This window comes from Apis mellifera, linkage group LG11, assembly GCF_003254395.2.
Source record: "Apis mellifera strain DH4 linkage group LG11, Amel_HAv3.1, whole genome shotgun sequence".
Classification (NCBI taxonomy): Eukaryota; Metazoa; Arthropoda; class Insecta; order Hymenoptera; family Apidae; genus Apis; species Apis mellifera.
The window spans coordinates 15,284,307-15,305,676 of NC_037648.1; the positions used below are offsets into that span (position 1 = coordinate 15,284,307).

A 21,370-nucleotide genomic window follows, 5' to 3' on the forward strand; every position below is an offset into this window, starting at 1 on the left:
AATTTGGCGAATAATAAAATATATATTTATTATAAAGTAAAAAGAACGAAATACTAAAAAGAGGTTAGGTTAGATTGTCAATAAACGTTTATTATACAAGAGACTTTCGCACTTTATTTGTAGAAAATGTTTTATTTTATTTATTACAAATGTAAAATTCAAATCATTGAACAATATATATCGAGTATATTTGATAAAATTTTATTATATCGTATCGCTATATTATATTATCGCTGGATTGCTAGATTGCATTTATGGAAAATTCGAAAGATACAAACGAGAAAATTGAAGGAACGAATAAACGTTTAATCAAATTAAAGTAAAAGGATTAGAAAATTTTGTTGATAGAGGTTTCACTTTACCTGGTTTCAAGATTGGAATCCCTCGTTGATCGAAAGGCTTGCTCCACGATCTCGTGAATATCGGCGCGTGCACACGCACGCACGATTCTATGTTTAATGGACTTTTCTACTTAGAGGCCAATCAAGTGCTACCAACCGTCCCGAACATCTTTCCTCTTTCACGCGCAATCTCTCGCCCAGAGTTGGCAGTTGAAAAAGTAACTAGTTAAAAATTTCGAATAAACTTACTTTAAGTAATTAGTCATTAAATAAAGTACTCATAAAATGGAATAACGTTTATTCGTAGTTATTATAATTGATTTTCTTTTCGCATAATTTGGCTGTTTCGCATTGTAATTTGCGGTTTTTCGATACTTTGAGAATAAATTATTGAAGTAATTTCATTCTTAACCTCAATTGTTAAAATTTGTTCTCGCTTATACTTTACTTCATGGTTTTGTAAATCGAGGAGAAGGACAACGAAAAATAGATTAGAAACGAAATTTAATTAATTAAGGATGCGAATATAAAGTGATAGTATTTTTTTTCACAAGTGATTAAATAATTTTATTTTGCAATGCAATGTCTAGGAATGCGAATATATTTCACAATTTGAAATTTTCGACAGTTATTTTTGAGAATATTTTTCGCAAGCTGTATACTGTGTTGGAAGATAATAAAGTTTTCATATTTAAAGATAAAAGTGCGTTTGAGAGAAAAATTCTCGAAAATCGCTTTTGAGAATATTTTTGGCAAATGGAAGCCACGTTGAGATTGTCCAGATTGATAATTTTCACGAGAAATAATTTTGAACAATAATCAAAGAGTTTTATTATCAAATGTTTTATTTTGCATCTTTACGTTTGAGGGTAAAATTGAGAATTGCTTTCGAGATTTTTTGCAAGTGGATACGTTGAAAGCGATACTAAGTTTCTTAAATGCAATATCTAAGTATATATTTCAGAAACTCTCGAGAGTCTTGAAAGTATTTTTGACAAGTGAAAGTTATATTCACTTTCAATTTCACTATCTACTTGTGAAAAATAATTTTTAAGAATAATTCCCCAAAATCTTCATTATCAAGCGTATTTTCTATCTTATAAGAAAATTTTTGAAAATTAATCAATTCAATTAGTAATTTTTATTCTGAATGCAAAATCTATTAGGCAAAAAATATTCTCGACGATATTTTACTTTTAAATACAACATTCCAAATGTTGCTCCAGTATAAATAAAGTTGAATAAAGTCCACAAGCAATAAATTCTAATATACCTAATACCCCATGATTTATAATCGACAGTTTGTATCCTGTCTCGCATCCAGTCATTTGGAAACATTACCTAGAGTTTCGAAACGAAATAAGCCGAAAAATATTAATTTCCCTCGAGCGGCAAAGTTGAAACCCTAACGAACACCCTTAATTACCAATTACCAAGTTGGTTCACTAGTAAAACTTATTCCCCACCTCTCGCCCTTGTTCGACACTAAATTTTCCTTTGCTGGGAAAATTGTGAAAAATTTGTTCACACACCTTGGTGAAAATTTATCAATAGGCTATTTTAATTGCAATTAAAATTTACATTCCAAAGATTTTTTTCCCGTAAATGCATAAACATTTATCGTTGAAAGTGACGTTTTTAATAAACCTATGATACGTTCCATCGATCGATGTATAATTTTAAGTGAAAACTTTAATATTCTAGAATCTCTTTGCAAAGTAATAATTTACGAGGGTAATTTATTCTGTGGATGAATTACGACACGATGTATAATATAAAATATTTCATGATAAATATCGTGAAATAATGTACAATACGTATTGTGCACGAATATCGTGATACCATTTTTAAACATCCTTTAAAGTACTCTTAATATCTCAACGATGTCTGTGTGGAAAATATATCAAATACGATAATGTTATCGCATTTTATCGCTTCGTTCAATTTTTTTCTTTTCTTTTTTTTTTTTACCACGAAACTCAAAAAGAGCCAGATCATTATCCATCGTCGTTCGAGAACAGAAAATTCGTCTCGATTTATATATTTGCATTAATTCTTACATTTCTTCCCTTTTAATTCGAACGAGTAAACGTAAGACACTTTCAATTTTGTCGAAAAATTATTCCAAGCTATCGAGGGAACGCAGAAAGATGGCACGAGCGATAAAGAAAGAATGTCGCGCGATAGAGGGGAGAAAATTCAGCTGGTTACGTTACTGTGCGGCATGGCTGATGAAAGGTTGACCCTTTCCACTGGCGTGCGGTTGATTCGCCAGCTATTCTACTGATCCCTCGTTTAACTCGAAGGATAAAAGTTTAAGTATAAAAGTTCGTGGAATCGCTCTTGACAAATATTCTTCGATATTCGATACTATGTTAATTCTTATTTGATAAATGATAAATTTTTTAAAATTGTAATTTTTTCTGAGTTATCTCGAAAGTACTAAATTTTTAGAGAATCCCATTCAACATTTTTATTTCTCCATAACAGTTACCGCGTTCAGAGTAAACTCTTTTAACTCGAGAAATCGAATAAATTTTTGAAATAAAAAATAAAATCCAACAACATGGTATTCGAAAAATTATATAATTATTGCTATTTGATTCCTCTTGCTGAAAAAAAATCCTTTTCGAACTGATCCAAGGACGTGACCGAGGTATTATATTTTTCCCTTATGAAACATGTTGTAATCCTCTTGCACGAGGAGGAAATTCCCCCGAAGAAGCGGATAAATCTTGGCGGAGTCGCCCTATCGGGGAATAACAGAACGAAGTGGTGGAAACACGGCGATCGATGATGGTGAAACATAGCCCGCGAGACAAGGATTTTCCACCACCAACAGATGTGTTATCGAGCAGAGTTTTCAAGGGAAATTACGCAAGCAGCGAAATTCCTTTCGCCTTTCGAATGAGACAACGTCTGTGATGAAACGAATTTTTTTTTTTCTTTAAATAAATCTTTGTTCAATTACTTGTCCTTTGATTACCTATATTTCCTTGTGTTTTTCAAATCTAATTAACAATTGTTTTTTCGAAGAAATATAAAAATTCGAGTCCATTGAAATTTACTTAAGAAGAATTGTGTGGAATTGCTTTTACAAACGTGTCAAAATTCAAGTCTATTGAAATTTAATTAAAAAGAATTATGTGGAATTGCTTTTTATAAAAATTTAAAAATTCGATTCCATTGAAATTATGTGGAATTGCACTTACAAAAATGTCAAAATTAGATTCAATGGAAAATTCCATTCGAGAAAAATTGTGGAATTGTGGAATGGAATTGCTTTTACGAAAATGTAAAATCTCGATTTCATTGAAATTGCGTGGAATTGTGTTTACAAAAATTAATCAAGATTAGATTCAATGGAAATTCCATTTAAGAAAAATTGTGTGGAATTGCCTTTACAAAAATGTTAAAATTAGATTCCGTTGAAATTGTGTGGAATTGTCTTTACAAAAATTAATCAAGATTAGATTCAATGGAAAATTCCATTCAAGAAAAATTGTGTGGAATTGCATTTACAAAAATGTCAAGATTAAATTCAATGGAAAATTCCATTCAAGAAAAATTGTGCGGAATTGCTTTTACGAAAATGTAAAAATTCGATTTCATTGGAATTGCGTGGAATTGCATTTACAAGAATTAATCAAGATTAGATTCAATGGAAAATTCCATTCAAGAAAAATTGTGTGGAATTGCCTTTACAAAAATGTCAAGATTAAATTCAATGGAAAATTCCATTCAAGAAAAATTGTGTGGAATTGCTTTTACGAAAATATAAAAATTCGATTTCATTGGAATTGCGTGTAATTGCATTTACAAGAATTAATCAAGATTAGATTCAATGGAAAATTCCATTCAAAAAAAATTGTGAAAACTTGTGAAATTGCTTTTGCAAAATGCAAAATTCGATTTCATTGAAATTGTGTGAAATTGCCTTTAAAAATTAATCAAGATTAGATACAATGGAAAATTCCATTTAAGAAAAATTGTGTGGAATTGCTTTTACAAAAATGTGAAAATTCGATTCCATTGAAATTGTGTGGAATTGCCTTTACAAAAATTAATCAAGATTAGATTCAATGGAAAATTCCATTCAAGAAAAATTGTGTGGAATTGGTTTCGCAAAAATGTCAAATTTTTATTCATTTAAGAATAATCGTGTGGAGTTGCTTTTACACAAATGTAAAAATTCGATTCCGTCGAAATTCGATCGAGAAGAATCGTATGGAATTGCCTTTTCAAAAATGCAAAATTGCGAAATTAAGAAGATTAAAAAGAATTACGTGGAATTGCTGTTAGTAAAAGTATCAAATTTTGATTCATTTAAGAAGAATTGTATGGAATTGATTTTGCTATAAAAATTCCATTCCATTGAAAAATTATCCACTTGACAATTTTCGCTTTTTCGAAAAAAATATTAAAAAAAAAAAAAAATATTCCATTATAATCCACTTAAAGAGGAATTGTTTACAGAATTGCTTTCGCAAAAATCTGAAAATTCCATTACGCAAAATCCGCTTACAAAATCTTCTTTCGATCGGCTAACTTTCCGCGCACGCAACGAACGACGCAACCAACCGATAAACCGCTACCTTTCGAAACGTAGATAATGGATAAAGGAAGGGAGGAGGGGGGCGGGAATAGAATACTTAAAAGTTGACGTTGCCAGGCTAGAAGCGGCGGAATCCCGCCCGCGGAACGGGGAGAGATGGAAACGGTTCTCTTACATCGGTCGGTTCGTCCATCCATATTCAAGAGACCGTTACCGACCTTTGCCGAATCCGGTTTGCTGCCATAGGTTGCCTCGGTTAATAAACGCGTTAAAAAACACTCGAGTCGGATCACGAGACGAGCGAGGGGCCGTGAAAATAATGCCTCGAGGAATTTTTCCATCCACCGATCCAATTTGCCCATTCCAAATATCCTATAGTCCCTTTTTCAAACCACGAGGCCCCACTACTATTCCTTTTAAACTGGATAAATAACCGGCTTTGCTCGAATTAAGCGGAGGAGATTACCTCGAGCATTACTTCTCCCTAACGTAAACAACGTAATTCTATCTGTATCCATTTTCAAAGCTGTAATCCAATCCAATCGTTTTTTGGCGTGGATACGATTGACGATGAAAAGTAGGATGATGAAAGAAGCGAGGGGAAAAAAATGTTTAAATTTATCTTCGCGCGTCGATCATAAATTGAACGATATGTAAATTCGAAAAGAAATGTTTCTTCGATGTAGATTCCGTCCAAACGTCTTTATTTTTCGTTATCCGTGGTAAATTTTATAAATTTAATAAATCGATCTTTTATTTAATTATGAATCTAACACGTAAAAGAAAATTTCAATTAATTTAATCTAATTCGTTCCTGTGATAAATTTATCAAAAATTTTAACGTAAACTCGAAAGGGTTGATGGACATTGATCTCGAGAGAGAGAGAGAGAAAGAGAGGGGATAAATCATCACGTTCATCTTCCTCCGTCGAGACGTCGATCAAGAGTCAAGCTTCTTCGAAACACCTGACACTGAGAAGGGTTGACGAGTGGTAGGATGAGGGAAGAGATGGGCGCAGACGACGAACAGCCACTTTCGATCGAGTGTCCTCTCGAATCGCGGCCTCTTCGTCTCGAAAAGCCTCTAAACGATGCATCCTCCAATGTTTCTATGCTTGTTCTCGCCCTTGACCAAGCCTATGCAACAGGAACTCGAGCCTCCTCCACCACCATTTTCCACGAGTTCCATTTGCCAAACCCTCCTCCTTCTCTTCTCCCCCCCTCCCTTCCCCCATTCCAATCGTGAATCTTTCACCGATTGGATGGAAAGAGATAAGACCTGACTATATGTTTCCATATAGTCGAATGATGAATGATAGAGAAATGGAGAGGAGAAGGAGGAGAAGAAAAAGGAGGAATTGTTCGAATAATTTTGTTTCTTTGGATGGATAGTCTTGGCAGAATTGGATTAGAGAAAGAGAGAGATTGTATAATTGTTGTGAAAGGTCGGTATGGTAAATCGACGGAGGAAAGATGGTAAAACAGGATAGAGAAAAAAGTGGTTGTGATCCTTTCTCGATCAGTTCTTTGAGAAAATTATTTTATATATTTTTCGTTGAGATCGCGTGCATTTGCAACGGTTCAAAATTTTTGGTCGAGTATAAAATGTCGTAGAAGTAACGAGTGGATGTTGATCTGTAGAGATTTAATAGGTTATGAATATTAAATGTATGATGGGTTGTTAGATGGAAGTAAATTTAATTAAACTTTGGCCTCGTGAAAAGGAGAACGGTGAAAAGGTAAAAACTTGATTAGTAATTTCTAATAACTTTTAGTTTTTTTTTTTCTAAATATTCTGAAAAATCGTTGCATCTAATTCGTTCGAATTAAAATTTCGCGAATCGTCAATGTTATTATGCTCTACACACTTCGTTCGAATCCGAATTTTCAAATTAGGTTAGGTTAGGAAACTTTGGATTTCAAACAAACTTTCCATCGACGAAAGCAAATTGCTCCGTGTATAACATTTTCTTCGATGTATTTCGAATTTTCAGATTAAATTAGAAATCGATTTGGACGATTTCATCCTCTCAAAGAAATTTTGCATTAATAAAATACTCAACGATACAATATACTTCGTTCCATTCGTTTAAATTCGAATTTTTTCAAGTTAACTTGGAAAACTTTCCAACGACGAAAACAAATTGTTTTACGTAATATATTACGCTCTATCGTTTCATTTGATCCTTTACAAATTACATCGATTTCAAAGAAATTTTCCAATCGACAAATTACACTCCTCAACTAACCTTATTATACTCCACATACGCGCTCGAATTCGTTCGAATCCTCCGTTTCTAGGTTAGGATTCAAATTTCACGAGACATTCTTCTCCAGTCTTCGAATCTTCGCGACGAAACAGCCGGTGGATGAACGAGCACTTTCAACCGGACGATCGAAAGGATAAGGCGGGAGGGCGGTGGGCGGGCGGGCGGGTTAGAAAGTTGCATAGGGTCGGTGCACGTAGCCTTGACCCGTATTCAGGGGGCAGGTCAGGGGAGTGCGTCGGTACGGACGCGGCACAGAACGCTCGTTTCGTTCGCGTTGCGTGCACAGGAACCTGTTATCGTTATTATCCGTGATTCGCTCTAGGGGAATAATAAAGACAAATCCCAAGGCCGTGCAAGATTTCCTGCTCGACGTTTAATGCGTAATAAGTCGGTAAGTGATTAAGTTTATTTTTTATCGTTTTTCCTTGTCGCAATTGCAATTGCGACTCCCGTTTGAAAATCAATCTTTTCCCACTCTGTTGGGAAATGGAATTGTAATTATTCGATTTTTGTTTTTTGGAATTGCAATTCCATTCTCTTGCCTTTGAAAGAAAATTTTCTATTTTATTAAGATACAGTTGTTTAAAAATTAAAAATAATTGGGATAATTATTCGATTTTTGTTTTTTGGAATTGCAATTCCATTCTCTTGCCTCTGAAAGAAAATTTTCTATTTTATCAAGATACAGTTGTTTAAAAATTAAAAATAATTGAGATAATTATTCGATTTTTGTTTTTTGGAATTGCAATTCCATTCTCTTAGCTTCGAAAAAAAATTTTGTTAAAATGGAGTTGTTTAAGAATTAAAGACAATTTTGTTTTTTGGAATTGCCTTGGATTTGCCTGGAATTTCATTCCCTTGCTTTCGAAATAAAGTTTTCTATTTTGTTAAGATGGAATTGTTTAAGAATTAAAAATTATTCGATTTTTGTTTTTTGGAATTGCAATTCCATTCTCTTGCCTTCGAAATAAAGTTTTATATTTTGTTAAGGTGGAATTGTTTAAGAATTGAAAATAATTGAGATAATTATTCGATTTTTGTTTTTTGGAATTGCAATTCCATTTTCTTGCTTTCGAAAGAAAATTTTCTATTTTGTCAAGATGAAATTGTTGAAGAATTAAAAATAATTGGGATAATTATTCGATTTTTATTTCTTGGAATTGCAATTCCATTCTCTTGCCTTTGAAAGAAAAATTTCTATTTTGTCAAGATGGAATTGTTTAAAAATTGAAAATAATTGGGATAATTATTCGATTTTTGTTTTTTTGGAATTGCAATTCCATTCTCTTGCCTTCGAAAGAAAATTTTCAAGAATTGAAGATAATTAAAATTTTCGAAGGCAAAATTGGAGATCGTCCATCTTTTTTTCACCTTCTTATATGATTCGATAAATAAATCCTCCAAAAATGGTAGTTTCAAAATCCACGAATGCACGAGCGAAATTGCGAATTCCTCCGCGGACAGCAATAAAATAAACTTTGCACTCCGCCAAGGTAATGAGAAAAAATCCTGATCTCTGCGTATACAGAAAATTACGTCCACTTTTCATTTTTATTGATATTAAAAAAATCCAGCAATGGCGAATCCGAGCATGTTTATTATTATGAATTAATAATAAACATTCCAACGTTCCACGCAAAAATCATGGATAATAATTAGAAAATCGGAAATTCCCTTCTCATCCTCATCTTCGTTCTCCTTAATCCGACAAACATCCCCGAATATAATAAATAAAATTTGAAATATCCAAGTGGTGAACTCCAAGAGTTGGAATTGGCGAGAATCGAAGGATAATTGGAAGACAGCAGAAAAATCTCCGCCTGAAAAAAAAAATTACCTTTTATCTTGGTGTCGACTCGTCAATTCGATAAACAACAAAAGTGGTAATAAAAAAAAAAAGTGATAATTTGAAATATCCTTGAAATATAGGAATGGAATTGCGAGGAGTATGGTAAGAGAAGGACGGACGAAAAAAAAACTATCGAATTTAATTAAGGAGGAGTCGGTGAAAAGAGCGGTCCGGTGTTAAATAGGAATTCGGGAATTCCCAACGCGCATGCGCGTGCATGAAAAAGGAACGTTGGAAATTTCATAATTCCCTTGTCCATTCGGTTGGTTTGGCTCGTGGGATTACACGAAACGAGGCAAAATTACCGACCTTTTCCTTATCTTCTCGTTCGTGTCCATTAGCAAAAATCCAGATCAACAATTTTTGAATATATTCCTGCTCAACGATATTTTCTTCTTTTTCATTATTGTTTCGCTTTGTTTTATTCTTTTGACTTCGATTATATATCGGTTTGAAGAAATCTCTCGTTTCTTTCTTTCTCCTCATTTCTTAATTTTCGATTTTTTTTCAATTAGGTTAAGTTAGGCTTGGTGAAGATCGTTGCTCGTTTTATTTATTTGACTTGATTTCACGTATCGTTTCCTCTTTGTTTCTATTTTTTTTTCCAGATTCGAGGGAAAGAGAAGAGTTTTTCTCTCAATTAGATTAGGTTATGTTAGATTCTTCGTATATATTTATTCTTTATATATATTTGTACGTTATATAAATTTTATATATTTAATTAAATAACGAATTTCTTCATACATATGTTCTTTCGAAAAGATATTCGTCGTTTTTTTTTTATAAATATTCTTTTTTCACCTTTCTTCATTTTCGACGAAGATTTTTCTTAATTTTCTTCTCGCACTTGAGTCAGGTTAGGTTAGATTTTTATCTTCATCTGTATTCTCCTTTAATTAAAGCATCGACGTTTCTACAACAGTTTTATGAATTTTTATTCTATTTTATCGTATTTTTATCGTCAAATTTGTCATCTTTTTTTTTTTTTAGAAAATTCAAATTGATGAAAAAAAAAAAAAGATGAAAGAGAACGTTCGGAAATTTGAAAGGATCGTCATAACAGAGAAAAATCGATATTAAGAGTATTAAAGATGGATTATTATCGAAAATGCGGGTCACGGTTCACGAAAGAGAGCGATTTTTTTTTTTTTTTTAATCGAATCGTGGGTGGAGCGTTCAATGACGCGAAGAATAAAGGAAAACGTAACGGAAAACACAGTCGGCCTGGCTCGCGAGTGTACACCGACAAACAGATGGAAAAACACCAGCCGTTCCGTTTTAATAAAGAAACAGCTGGACGATCAAACGATATTCTATTTTCGGAAATTTATCCAGCTTTTTCGGGGAAAAAATAAAAATTTCCTATTCTTCTTTCCTTCCAATTGTCGCTCTTGAGCTTCGACGATATAAAACGATATTCCAGTATTGGAAATATATTCAGAAATTTCCCTAGAAAAATTATTGGCTTTGACGATTTTTCAAAGTCGATTCGTCAAAATTATCTAGGAGAATTTCCCTAGATAAGAACAGTTTTTTGTAATATTTAGTTTCGACGATGGAACGAATATTCCATTATTTGGAAATTTAGCCAGAGTTTCTAGAGAAAAGTAAAATTTCCCTAAAAAAAATCTATATTGTCGAGAATCGATGATTTCAATGATTCTTGGAAAATTCTTTCCTGTCCCTGTAAAAAAATGAAATTATCCTCGAGATTTCAATAACAGAATGATGTTTTCCACTATTGGAAATTTTTTATCCAAATTTCTAGGAGAAAATCTCGTTATCGAGAATTGGAATTTGGAAAGATTCCATTTTTGAAAAATTCTCCAGAAAGAAAGTGAAATTTCTTTAAAAATTCTCGGAAATTTATCCTTTTCGTTCTAGGGGAAAAGGCGAAAATTCTCTATACTTCCACTTTCGAAAAATTGTCTAGGGGAAAAATGAAAATTTCCAATTTTTTTCTTTCCAAACGTCGCTCGAGATTTAGATTCGAATCTCGAAATTGAAGAATATACGTAGAAATCCCGAAGGAATTCGAAATGGAAGGTCGATCGAGCAATACGGGGATACTCGATCAATGACGATATTTTTTTTCTTTCTTTTTTTTTTTTTCCTCGGCTCGACGAATAAGGGTATAAAGCTCGTTAATGCGTTACGTGTGCCGCGAACGAATAAGTGGATGAGAAAACCTGACCGTGCGAGAGGGCTGAAGTGGTTGGAATTTCCACGGAATATGGAAACCGGTTATGCGGAAAATCATCGTTGTTATTGCGACTTTATTACCGACCGAGTATAAATGAATATTATTTTACAAAGAATTTACCGCATTAATTGGAATTTTTTGATCATTTTTTGATCAGTTCTAAAATGCAGCATGCAAATTTATTTATTTTTTTAAATATTTTTATAACTCTTTAAAATAAATTTTTGAGAGCATCAATTTTGAGTTTATTCGATTTCAAATTGTGCAAAAGATATTTTATATCATTTGACGATAAGAGAGAATTTTTCTTCAATTTGTATGTCAAAAATTTAAAAATTGATATCGAGTATTTAATATATCAATATTAGATTGAATATATTAATATTAGAAAATTAACGTTCATTTTTTTCATCTGTTCACAGCTGACAGCAGTTTTCTCCTGGCGAACGCTCAGATCGTCGACTTCCCTATTGTCTATTGCAACGAAAGCTTTTGCAAAATCTCTGGCTATAATCGTGCCGAGGTAAATACCCTGCTCCACCCTCCCCTAAGCTTCTTTTCGCTCCACGACCACGCTCTCCTCCCTCCACCATTTACCTTTTCAATCTTTATCGTTTTACTTCCAACCAACGATTCACACAGGTGTGAATCACCATCTGCACAATTTCAATCTATGTATAATATAATTATAATTTCATACGAAAAAAGGAAAAAAAAAAAAAGAAAAAAAATAGAGGAGCACAGCACGTCTGGAATCTAGCAAAGACTCGTCGTCGATTTCCCTAATTCAACCATTTTCCATTATTTTTTTTTCCTACCCTTTTGTTCCTCTTTATCCGCAATTAAATCCACTTGGTTACGTTTCGAACCAATACGGACTATCGTGTACGACTCCTGTTTTACCAACCGAACAATAACACGCTTTTCAATGTTGTTTTCCCCATATGGATATGACGGTGCTAATTCACGGATGAAATTGAATTTCTTTTTCTATTTCTTTTTCCCCGCGTGTTTGTATTATTCGAGAACACGAGAGAAAGATCGGTAAATGTGAAGCGAAATGTTATCCGGATAGATAGGTTTTTTTTTTTATTCTATAAATCGATTCATTTTTATTTTTCTTTTTTTTTAAAAAAAAAAGATAATTATTTATATCATTTCCTGATCTCGATGATTTTTTTAATGTCGATTGTTGAAATTTTTTACTCGATTATTAATATTCGTTAAAAAGTTACCAATGTTTTTTCGAGACAGTTTAAGTTAGATTATTGATCAGATTAAAATACCAATTGAATTTATTTTATTTTGATTGATGTAAAGTGAAATTAAAAATGTAATAATTAACCTAAATTAATTGCTCAAACAAAAATTTATCTGATTTCTAAGTTTCATTTTATATTACAACTAATGTGACTTCACCTAACCTAACTTATTGTGATATTCTCGATAACACGTTAAAAAATTAATTGAGATCTGAGGATAATATCTTGTCACAAAAATTTATCCAAAATCTTCGAGAAGTTGCTAGTACCAAGTACTTTTATTACTAATGTGACTTCACCTAACCTAACTTACTGTGATATTCTCGATAACACGTTAAAAAATTAATTGAGATCCGAGGATAATATCTTGTCACAAAAATTTATCCAAAATCTTCGAGAAGTTGCTAGTACCAAGTACCTTTAGATCTCTGAATTATTTCATAAAAATCTGAAAGAGGGGAACGGAGAATTCGCAGGATGAAAAGTGTCGAATTTGCCGTTAGGTTATGCAAAAGTCCTGCCGCTGCGGATTCATGTACGGGGAGTTGACGGACAAAGAGACGATCGCCAGGATCGAGGAATGCCTCGAGGGCCAGATTCACGATCAATTCGAGATCCTGCTGTACAAGAAGAACAGTAAGTACCGATTACCCCTACCGTCGCATGGGAGAAGCTTAAGTGTGGTGTTGGTGGCTTCTTTCCATCCTGGAATCGACGACTTCCACCTCGAAAATCGATGCCAATGAAATCCATCTTTCCGTTTTCACATTTTTCTTTTCACGTTTATCATTGATCTTAACATTTCTCGTTCTCCCAGGTGAATAGATTGGAACTAAAAATAACAACATAACCTGTACATACTTGTATCAAGAAGTAGAAAGATAAAAGGAATATAAAGAAATTTCGAATGATTAATTTGTCAATAAGTGTGATACAACGTTTAAATACAAACATTTTTTTCAAAATTTTCTCAATCCTTACTGTCATCCCAATATTAACCTCTTCAAGTACACTGACATATATATGCATCAGTTTAATTTTTTTTTTAATTAAAATTTATTCAATAATTTCACTAGAAAAAAAAGTTTTAATAAATAAAAATTCAAAGCATTAATGATATTTTATTTACTCGACAATTTTGAAAATATTATAATACATACCTTTGATGTCGCAAAATACAATTTGAAGGTTAAGAAATTCACGATTCACATATACGTATATTGCATATAGTATATGCAAAAGAAAAATGGACGAAGAAACATCGATGCCATTTTTCCAATGGCGGATGAAAGCGGTTGTAGACGGGCGGAAGTCGTCGATTGCCGGCGAGATGACTCTGACAAAACGCCTCGAGGCACGAAAATGACGTATCATTGTGCATGCTCGACGCTGGTCGACCACCGGATACCGAACCGTCCGCATTCGTCGTTGTGTAGACGCGGACCGTCTCGGGTTCCAGAGTTTTTATCGTGTGTTTTCACGTGTTGTTGGTGTCGCCTGATTCACGCAGACTCGCCTCGTGTGTCAGTACGAGTACTTATTATTAGTACACGAGTGCCTATCACTGATACAAGTAATCAGAAACAGTGAGTCTTTTTGCGTCTTTTGCTCATTTCACCAAGGTCTATTCTCTATGCGTTGAGTTGGCGCGTGTATAAAGTCGTTTTTTCGCTTTTTCTTTTCTTTTAAGATAAAAGATTGTCAAACTTGTTAAATTTCTTCTTTAGATATAAGCAGGTAAGTATTAATCAAAAGCAGAATAAAAACTAGTTATTTTATAGTAATTTAATATTAAGTAACTAAATAACTAAGTATCTAGTAACTATTAAAAAACTAGATATTTTCATCGAAATTAAATAGCTTATTTCTCGAAATGTTAAATAAATTATTTAATTGCATTCGTGTTCGTATTGTTTATCTCTCGAATAATTTTAAAAAGTTTTAATTTGAAAATTGCTTAAAACGTTCGAATCTGTATGCGACGCGTGTCAGCAGAAAAATGAAATTTTTATCAAGGAAAATCAAATATCATATAATTTGCATATTCCAGGTGTACGTATATTCGTTTTAACGTGCTCGATAAGAAAATTTATGGAACGTCGTTACCCCGTGAAATCGAAACGATGTTTCCACATGCGCCAGCTCGACACCTCATCGTCACGATGCTTCTAATTTCTTCATATACAGTACTTTATTTTTCCATTTTTTATTTTTTCAAACAAAATTCTAGACTACTGTATCTATAATCTCAAAAAATTTCGAAAATCTTAAATATTTAAGTCGATAAGAATTACCGATCGATATTTATCAACAGACGGTTATAAATAACCGACTCAACAGCGACCAGTAACGAGCAACGAAATTCGATAACCTCAAAAAGATTCGTCCGCCTTCCTTCGTCATAAGCGATGATCTTAGCGACCCTATATCGATCCTAGTGAATCTGATCGACTCGAACCGAGCCCAATAACGAATGATCGTTTTGTTTAAAGGTGCCCCACGAGGTATGTCTAGCACAGGTTCGCAAAAGAGTGCTCGAAAAACCCACCAGTAAGTCACCCTCGAATCTAACTATACAAAACACCATTTATATATAATTATATATAATTATATATGTATATGTATATATATATATATATATACGTACATATATTTATATAGAGGTTATCTTGTTATTTGTAGCACAATTCAGGCAAAGAGAAAGAGTGATTCCTCATGAAAGAGTGGGTAGAAAAAAGAAAGAATAAAATTCTTTTATTTGAAGCTTCGTTTTTAAGAGAATTTAGTTTGAAAATATATGTGAAATTGACTAGATACGAATGAACTATCGATAAGAGATTATACATCTATATGTGAAAATAAGCAAAAAATGTAGAATAAAATTTTAAGCTCTTGCTTTTAATAAAATCGAATTAGATATCGTTTGTATAATCGATCGAATATTCAAATTCAATTTTTTTTTGTTTAAAAAATTTTTAAACAAAAATAATTTATCTTTATATTTTTTGTTTATGCTTTTATCGATAAATTATATTCAATAATTTTTATCATATCGATAATTTATTCGTATCTAATTATCCATATTTTTCATATATATTTCGAAAATTTTTCAAACTCAATTCATATTTGAAATCGAATCTTTAAATGAAAAAAATTTAATTCTTTCCTCTCGACTTACTTTTTTCACGAAAAAAGAAATCACCAAGAAATTCTTGCCCGTTCTTGTACTACAACTAACACGATACCCTTCATATAAATCTATAAATATTAATGTACATTTGGAGGTATACTGTATACGATTGTTATACACCCATCTTTAGCGTGAACAAGAGACGACACACGTACAAGGATCGTCGAACGATCCCGGGACCAAGGGGCGGCCATAATGAGAGGACGCTATTCGACCTCCCACCTACTCTTGATTTCAGTTAATTCCTTCCTGAAATCTTTCTCTCTATCTCTATTTCACTCCTAAGTACTAAAAACACAACACGTATTCAACACGTATCACAACACGTATCTGTCCATTGCAGATGTTGTCCATTTGCCAGCTCGGTGAACGATGCGCTTCGTACGTAACAGCATCGACGATTTGGCTGCGAATCCTATATATCTTCCACTACTATTCCTCTTTCCTTAGCTTCTCTGTCTTCCAGTAATACCAGTCTCCTACCACACGTCGACTATTTCTCATCCAGAATCTTCTGAAGGATATTGGAGAAGATTTACATATCTTCGCTTTCTTTTTGTTTCCCTACGAGAAGAAGAGATTTTGATAAATTTCGGTATAGACCAGTGCTTCTCAACTTGTTGGTGGCGAGTTCGAATTATTAATTTTAATTCTAAAACAACGTTGATTTTTTTTCTCACCTCTAATTTGAGAAAAAAGTTTATATATTGAAAAGAAATAATATAAAAAATTATTTGAAATATTATATCAGAAAAAAAGATTGAAACTCGAAAAAGAGTCGAGAGACACTGGTCTAAAGAATGATTGTGCAATAAAATTTTTTTATTATATTTGTTAAAAAAAAAAAATTATTATGGTCGTTCCAGTTTTGATCGTAGCGAAATCGTCGTGAAATTACATCATAAAATAACATCATAATGGGTATACCGTTTATTTTCCATCGATAGATCTAGCCATGTTCACCGGGCACGTAGGCAAGTACATAGTAAGCTGACCGTGAGTTTCGTCCTAATTTATTGCGAGGACGTTGTGAATTAACGGTGACGATGTAAAAGGTCGCGAGTATATACATACTTTCTCACGATTGATGACACTCGTAATCACAGTCGTACGTACACTTTTCCGTAGGCAAATTACACGTTTATCTTTATTCTCTTACACCAAAGGTCGCATCTCTCGTTCAGGGTTTGTAGTCCATTTCCAATTAATTCAACATTTTAAAACTGAAAATTGTAATTAAATAAATTTTAAAATGAAAAAATCCATCTACAGTTTCGTTAAAAAAACGAATTCGTATATTTCGAAAGGTTAGAAAAAAATTTTTAGAAAATTTTAAAGTGGATAGAACAAATGTGAAAATATCGAAAAATCAGAAGTGAGAAAGTTTATGTAGTAGGAAAGATTAAGGGACGCAGAAAACGGGGACGGCAGAGATGACGAAGCAGAAAGAGGGATAAAATTGATAAAAATGTACGGTAGATCGAAGGACATTTATCATTGGACGTCCTTCCAATGATAAAAACATGCGTTGACGTGCAATTTAATCCCCGAACATAATAAATTCCTCTTTATTCCGTCACTTCTTTGTCCACCTTCTTGGTCAAAGTACCTTTCTACATATTCCATAGAGCAACGTCGTGAAGTAAATCGAGTTTAAAGTTGGTTTACAAACTCTTCGCGTCAGATGGCGACCTATTCATACTAAATTCACGCCCAATTAGCTCTAGCCGGTATACAGTATCGCCAGAAAATGCCAAGTAGCAGTCGAAACAAACAATTTGGGCATCGAAGACGAGAAGTCGCGTATTTATATGATTTTTACGCAAAAATTAATTTACAGGTGAAAAAAATATAAATGAACGTATTCCTCGTCCTCGATGACTCGTTACGTGTGTATTGTTAATACTCAACCACCAGGACACGACATACTCAAAGTTGGATGGTATACAATCGTTGATAAAACATAATTGTAACAAGGTACACACTTTGTCCTTTTAAAACTATTCATTATCAGGTGTCACTTTAATATAAAGATAATTTCCGATTTCGAATATCCTCTTTTCGTATCCTATCATTAGAATGAACGATACTTTTTCTTTTTATCATTAAATAAGATTTTTTTATCATTAATATACTTATAATTAAAATAGGCACGAATTAGCAGAATTTATCAGAATTTATATGCAACTGATCTTTCTTCTTTTCTTTCTATTATTTATTTCATTCTTTGAACTGCATCACGATCAAATTTCACGTACACTCTAATCGAGCACTGCTTCAAATACAATACATCAGATGTCAGCACTCGACACACCTACACTTCGAATGGTGGCATGAGTTTATAAATTTATTAAAAATAATATTTTTACACGCATTTTAATCATTAAAGCTTCGTTTAAATTACTTCAAAGTCAAATACATGTGCAATTTTCAATCACTTATTGTTAGAATTATTTGAATATCCAAGATATATCCAAAAACGTAGTATAGAAATCATTATATGCTTGTGAATCGTATCCATTCGCATCGTGTATATTGTTCGTTAGTAATTAAGTAATTGCTTTTGAGTGCTGATAGCATGACGGTGAGTGAATAATCATCTTATCTTGCAGTAAGAATATTTATATAATTTTTTTATAATTTGTCAAATGTAATCTAAACAAATTTCAAAGATTTTAAAAAGAACGTAAACAAAATTATTTTCAAATTTAGTTTTAACAGATATAAATTCTATATTCTTTCTGCAGGTGTACAACGTAATATCTACTGTGTAAATAGCTATTTAGTTTATCGACTATGTATCGATTAGTCGATGAAACGATATATAGAATCTAGAATCAAACAACAATCGAATCGTAATTTCCTCCGATCAATGACAGTTTTCTTCATTCTGTTGTTGTTCCGGGTATACAGAAACACCACTATGGCTGCTTCTACAAATAGCGCCAATAAAGAACGAACGGGACCTAGTGGTCCTGTTCCTGTTGACCTTCCGGGACATCACTGCCCTGAAGCAGCCAATCGAGGCAGACGACAGCAAGGGTGGCCTCTCCAAATTCGCCAAGCTCGCCAGATCGGTCACCAGGTCGAGATCTGTTCTTGTCTCACAATTCAGCTCCCATCTGCCCGCCCTCAAGGATTCAGCGTTGCCAACCACCGCGAAGCAATCACACTTAGCTCATGTAAGATATTACATATTTATATTCTTTTATAACCTATAAATAATCTTTCTTTGTTGATTTTAATTCAAAATTTAAAAAATTTTTCTTTTTTTAATTATACAGTTCAAATTGGAAAAAAAATTTTTTGATTTTGATATTTAATCAAAGATCATTTGCATTTATACGCGGAGGTGGAGGTATTCATCCTCGTTCCGAGGAGATTTGCATCGAAATGTTAACAGATCCGCGGAGGATTTGCACGTGTTCGAATCTATTGCTGGATTATTGTAATCGTTGATATTTAAATGCGCATCGTGTATTGCGTTTATCATTCGATTTCGACTCTATTTGAGATATTTATCAAAATAAATGGGGGTCAAATCACTGGAGAGAGAGAAAAAAAAAATAAAATATTCGTGTAAAATAAAATAAAATAAATGAAAAAAAAAAAAAGTAGGAAAAGGGTAAGATTCGTGTAAAATAAAATAAAATAAAATAAAATAAATAAAAAAAAAAGAAAGTAGGAAAAGGATAAGATTGATAAAATTGATTCTCTTTCAGATGATGTCCTTAAGCGGCGACGTGATGCCGCAGTACAGACAAGAGGCGCCAAAGACCCCGCCGCACATTTTGTTACATTACTGCGCGTTCAAGGCGATTTGGGACTGGATCATTTTATGTTTGACTTTTTACACGGCCATCATGGTGCCCTACAACGTCGCGTTCAAAAATAAAACCAGCGAGGACGTGTCCCTGCTGGTTGTCGACAGCATCGTTGACGTCATATTCTTCATCGACATTGTCCTCAACTTTCACACCACGTTCGTTGGCCCTGGTGGCGAGGTGGTGTCTGACCCTAAGGTACATCTTACAATTACCTCCAACATCCTAAAAATTACCCATACTTTCACCTAGTGTGTTTTCAGGGCCAGCATAAGTCACTTCCACTTTATCCCATGTGATTATATATATATATATATATATAGAAATAAATTTTGATCTCGTTTTGAAAATGTTCTATACATGAATAATTGCATATAAATATTTCTGTGGTGATGAGAATCCCTAACAAGTTAATTATTACTCAGATATATACTTTATTACTTGATATTATTTATTCTTTCATTCAGGTGACAAAAAATTTTAAGTACTTTGAAAATTTTCCATGCAAATAATAATTCTGTGGCAAATAATTTAAAAATTGCTTTGCAGTCCACAGATTGATTATGATCCAGATATTTATCAGTCAGATATATACATATATACTTTATTACTTGATATTATTTATTCATTCACTCAGGTGACAACAAATTTTAGATACTTTGAAAATTTTCCATGCAAATAATAATTCTGTGGCAAATAATTTAAAAATTGCTTTGCAATCCACAGATTGATTATGATCCAGATATTTATTAATGATGTATTAGAGTGAAAATTATTTAATCATGGATTAAGAATACTTAAAACTTAGATATGTACACTTTCTTGTATCTAATGTTATCATTATTCGTAGGTGATCAGAATGAACTACCTGAAATCATGGTTAGATATTTATTAGATGTATTAGAATGAAAATTATTTAATCATAGATTAAGAATACTTAAAACTTAGATATGTACACTTTCTTGTATCTAATGTTATCATTATTCGTAGGTGATCAGAATGAACTACCTGAAATCATGGTTCATCATCGACCTGTTGAGCTGCCTACCGTACGACGTGTTCAACGCGTTCGATCATGACGAGGACGGGATTGGAAGCCTGTTTTCAGCGTTGAAAGTGGTCCGTCTGCTCCGTCTTGGTCGGGTCGTTCGAAAACTAGACCGGTATCTGGAGTATGGAGCCGCGATGCTCATTCTACTGCTCTGTTTCTACATGTTGGTTGCTCACTGGCTGGCCTGTGTCTGGTACGTCACTTTAAGGTGATTTTACCCTGCCCACACACAAAAAGGTAACACGGCTGCGGCAGGATTGACGGCTAAATCTACCTAGGCGTCATTCACTATCGTTTCCCCTTCCTGATTTTCAACATTTTTCACGTAACTAACAATATTTTGTCGCTTTCTTAAAATAGGATTGAATAAAGCCTTGAAGAAAGCCTTAAAGACATGAAGAAATAGTTATAACAATAAGATTTTCATTTTTTTTTCTTTTTTAATTAAAACATAAATCTTCTTAATTCTAAATAATTATTTGCACAATATTGATGCAATTGTTTCTTGATTTTATTCTTTGGAAAATCATAATGTATATTTAATAAATTTAATATGTTTCTTTTCTAGCTATAATAAAAGAAAGCGACAGAACTTTCTTGGTTACCCGATCACGAGCAGTAAAAACACAGTCTTAGCCAGAAAACACATACAGGACATAACATGTTACACACGTGCAAGAAACGATACATATGCCGTGCCGCTTTCACAAAATAGCATTGCACTCTCGTTCCAATGGGAATTTTCGAATTTGATCGGCTCGTCGAATGATCCCAACTTGGATGAAGAGGAAAATGTATTGTATTGAAAGGAAAATTCCCAAAAGG

General features: G+C 33.1%; 1 protein-coding gene and 2 long non-coding RNA genes across 5 annotated transcripts in view; 1 reads left to right on the plus strand and 2 right to left on the minus strand.

The window, feature by feature from the left end:
* The window catches only part of LOC100820634 (potassium voltage-gated channel protein eag-like), a 60,909-nt gene that overhangs the window by 24,496 nt on the left and 15,043 nt on the right, over positions 1 to 21,370 (plus strand). The window contains 5 exon segments of the mRNA NM_001252019.1: positions 11,641 to 11,741; positions 12,984 to 13,116; positions 18,584 to 18,852; positions 19,393 to 19,692; positions 20,485 to 20,738. Coding sequence (NP_001238948.1) covers positions 11,641 to 11,741; positions 12,984 to 13,116; positions 18,584 to 18,852; positions 19,393 to 19,692; positions 20,485 to 20,738 — 1,057 coding nt within the window.
* Positions 8,744 to 15,839, minus strand: LOC107964010. Of its 2 annotated transcripts, none has more exons than XR_001704789.2 (6): positions 15,757 to 15,839; positions 13,641 to 15,051; positions 13,433 to 13,552; positions 13,125 to 13,312; positions 9,325 to 9,928; positions 8,744 to 8,986 (listed from the first exon to the last, which is right to left on the minus strand). It is a non-coding gene; the product is annotated as an uncharacterized LOC107964010 (long non-coding RNA). The 2 variants fall into 2 exon arrangements; XR_001704788.2 differs by having other exon boundaries at positions 13,138 to 13,312; positions 15,757 to 15,830.
* LOC100576609 lies at positions 16,592 to 17,647 on the minus strand. 2 transcript variants are annotated; one of them, XR_003305599.1, is made up of 3 exons: positions 17,145 to 17,647; positions 16,745 to 16,893; positions 16,592 to 16,678 (listed from the first exon to the last, which is right to left on the minus strand). It is a non-coding gene; the product is annotated as an uncharacterized LOC100576609 (long non-coding RNA). The 2 variants fall into 2 exon arrangements; XR_003305597.1 differs by having other exon boundaries at positions 16,592 to 16,893.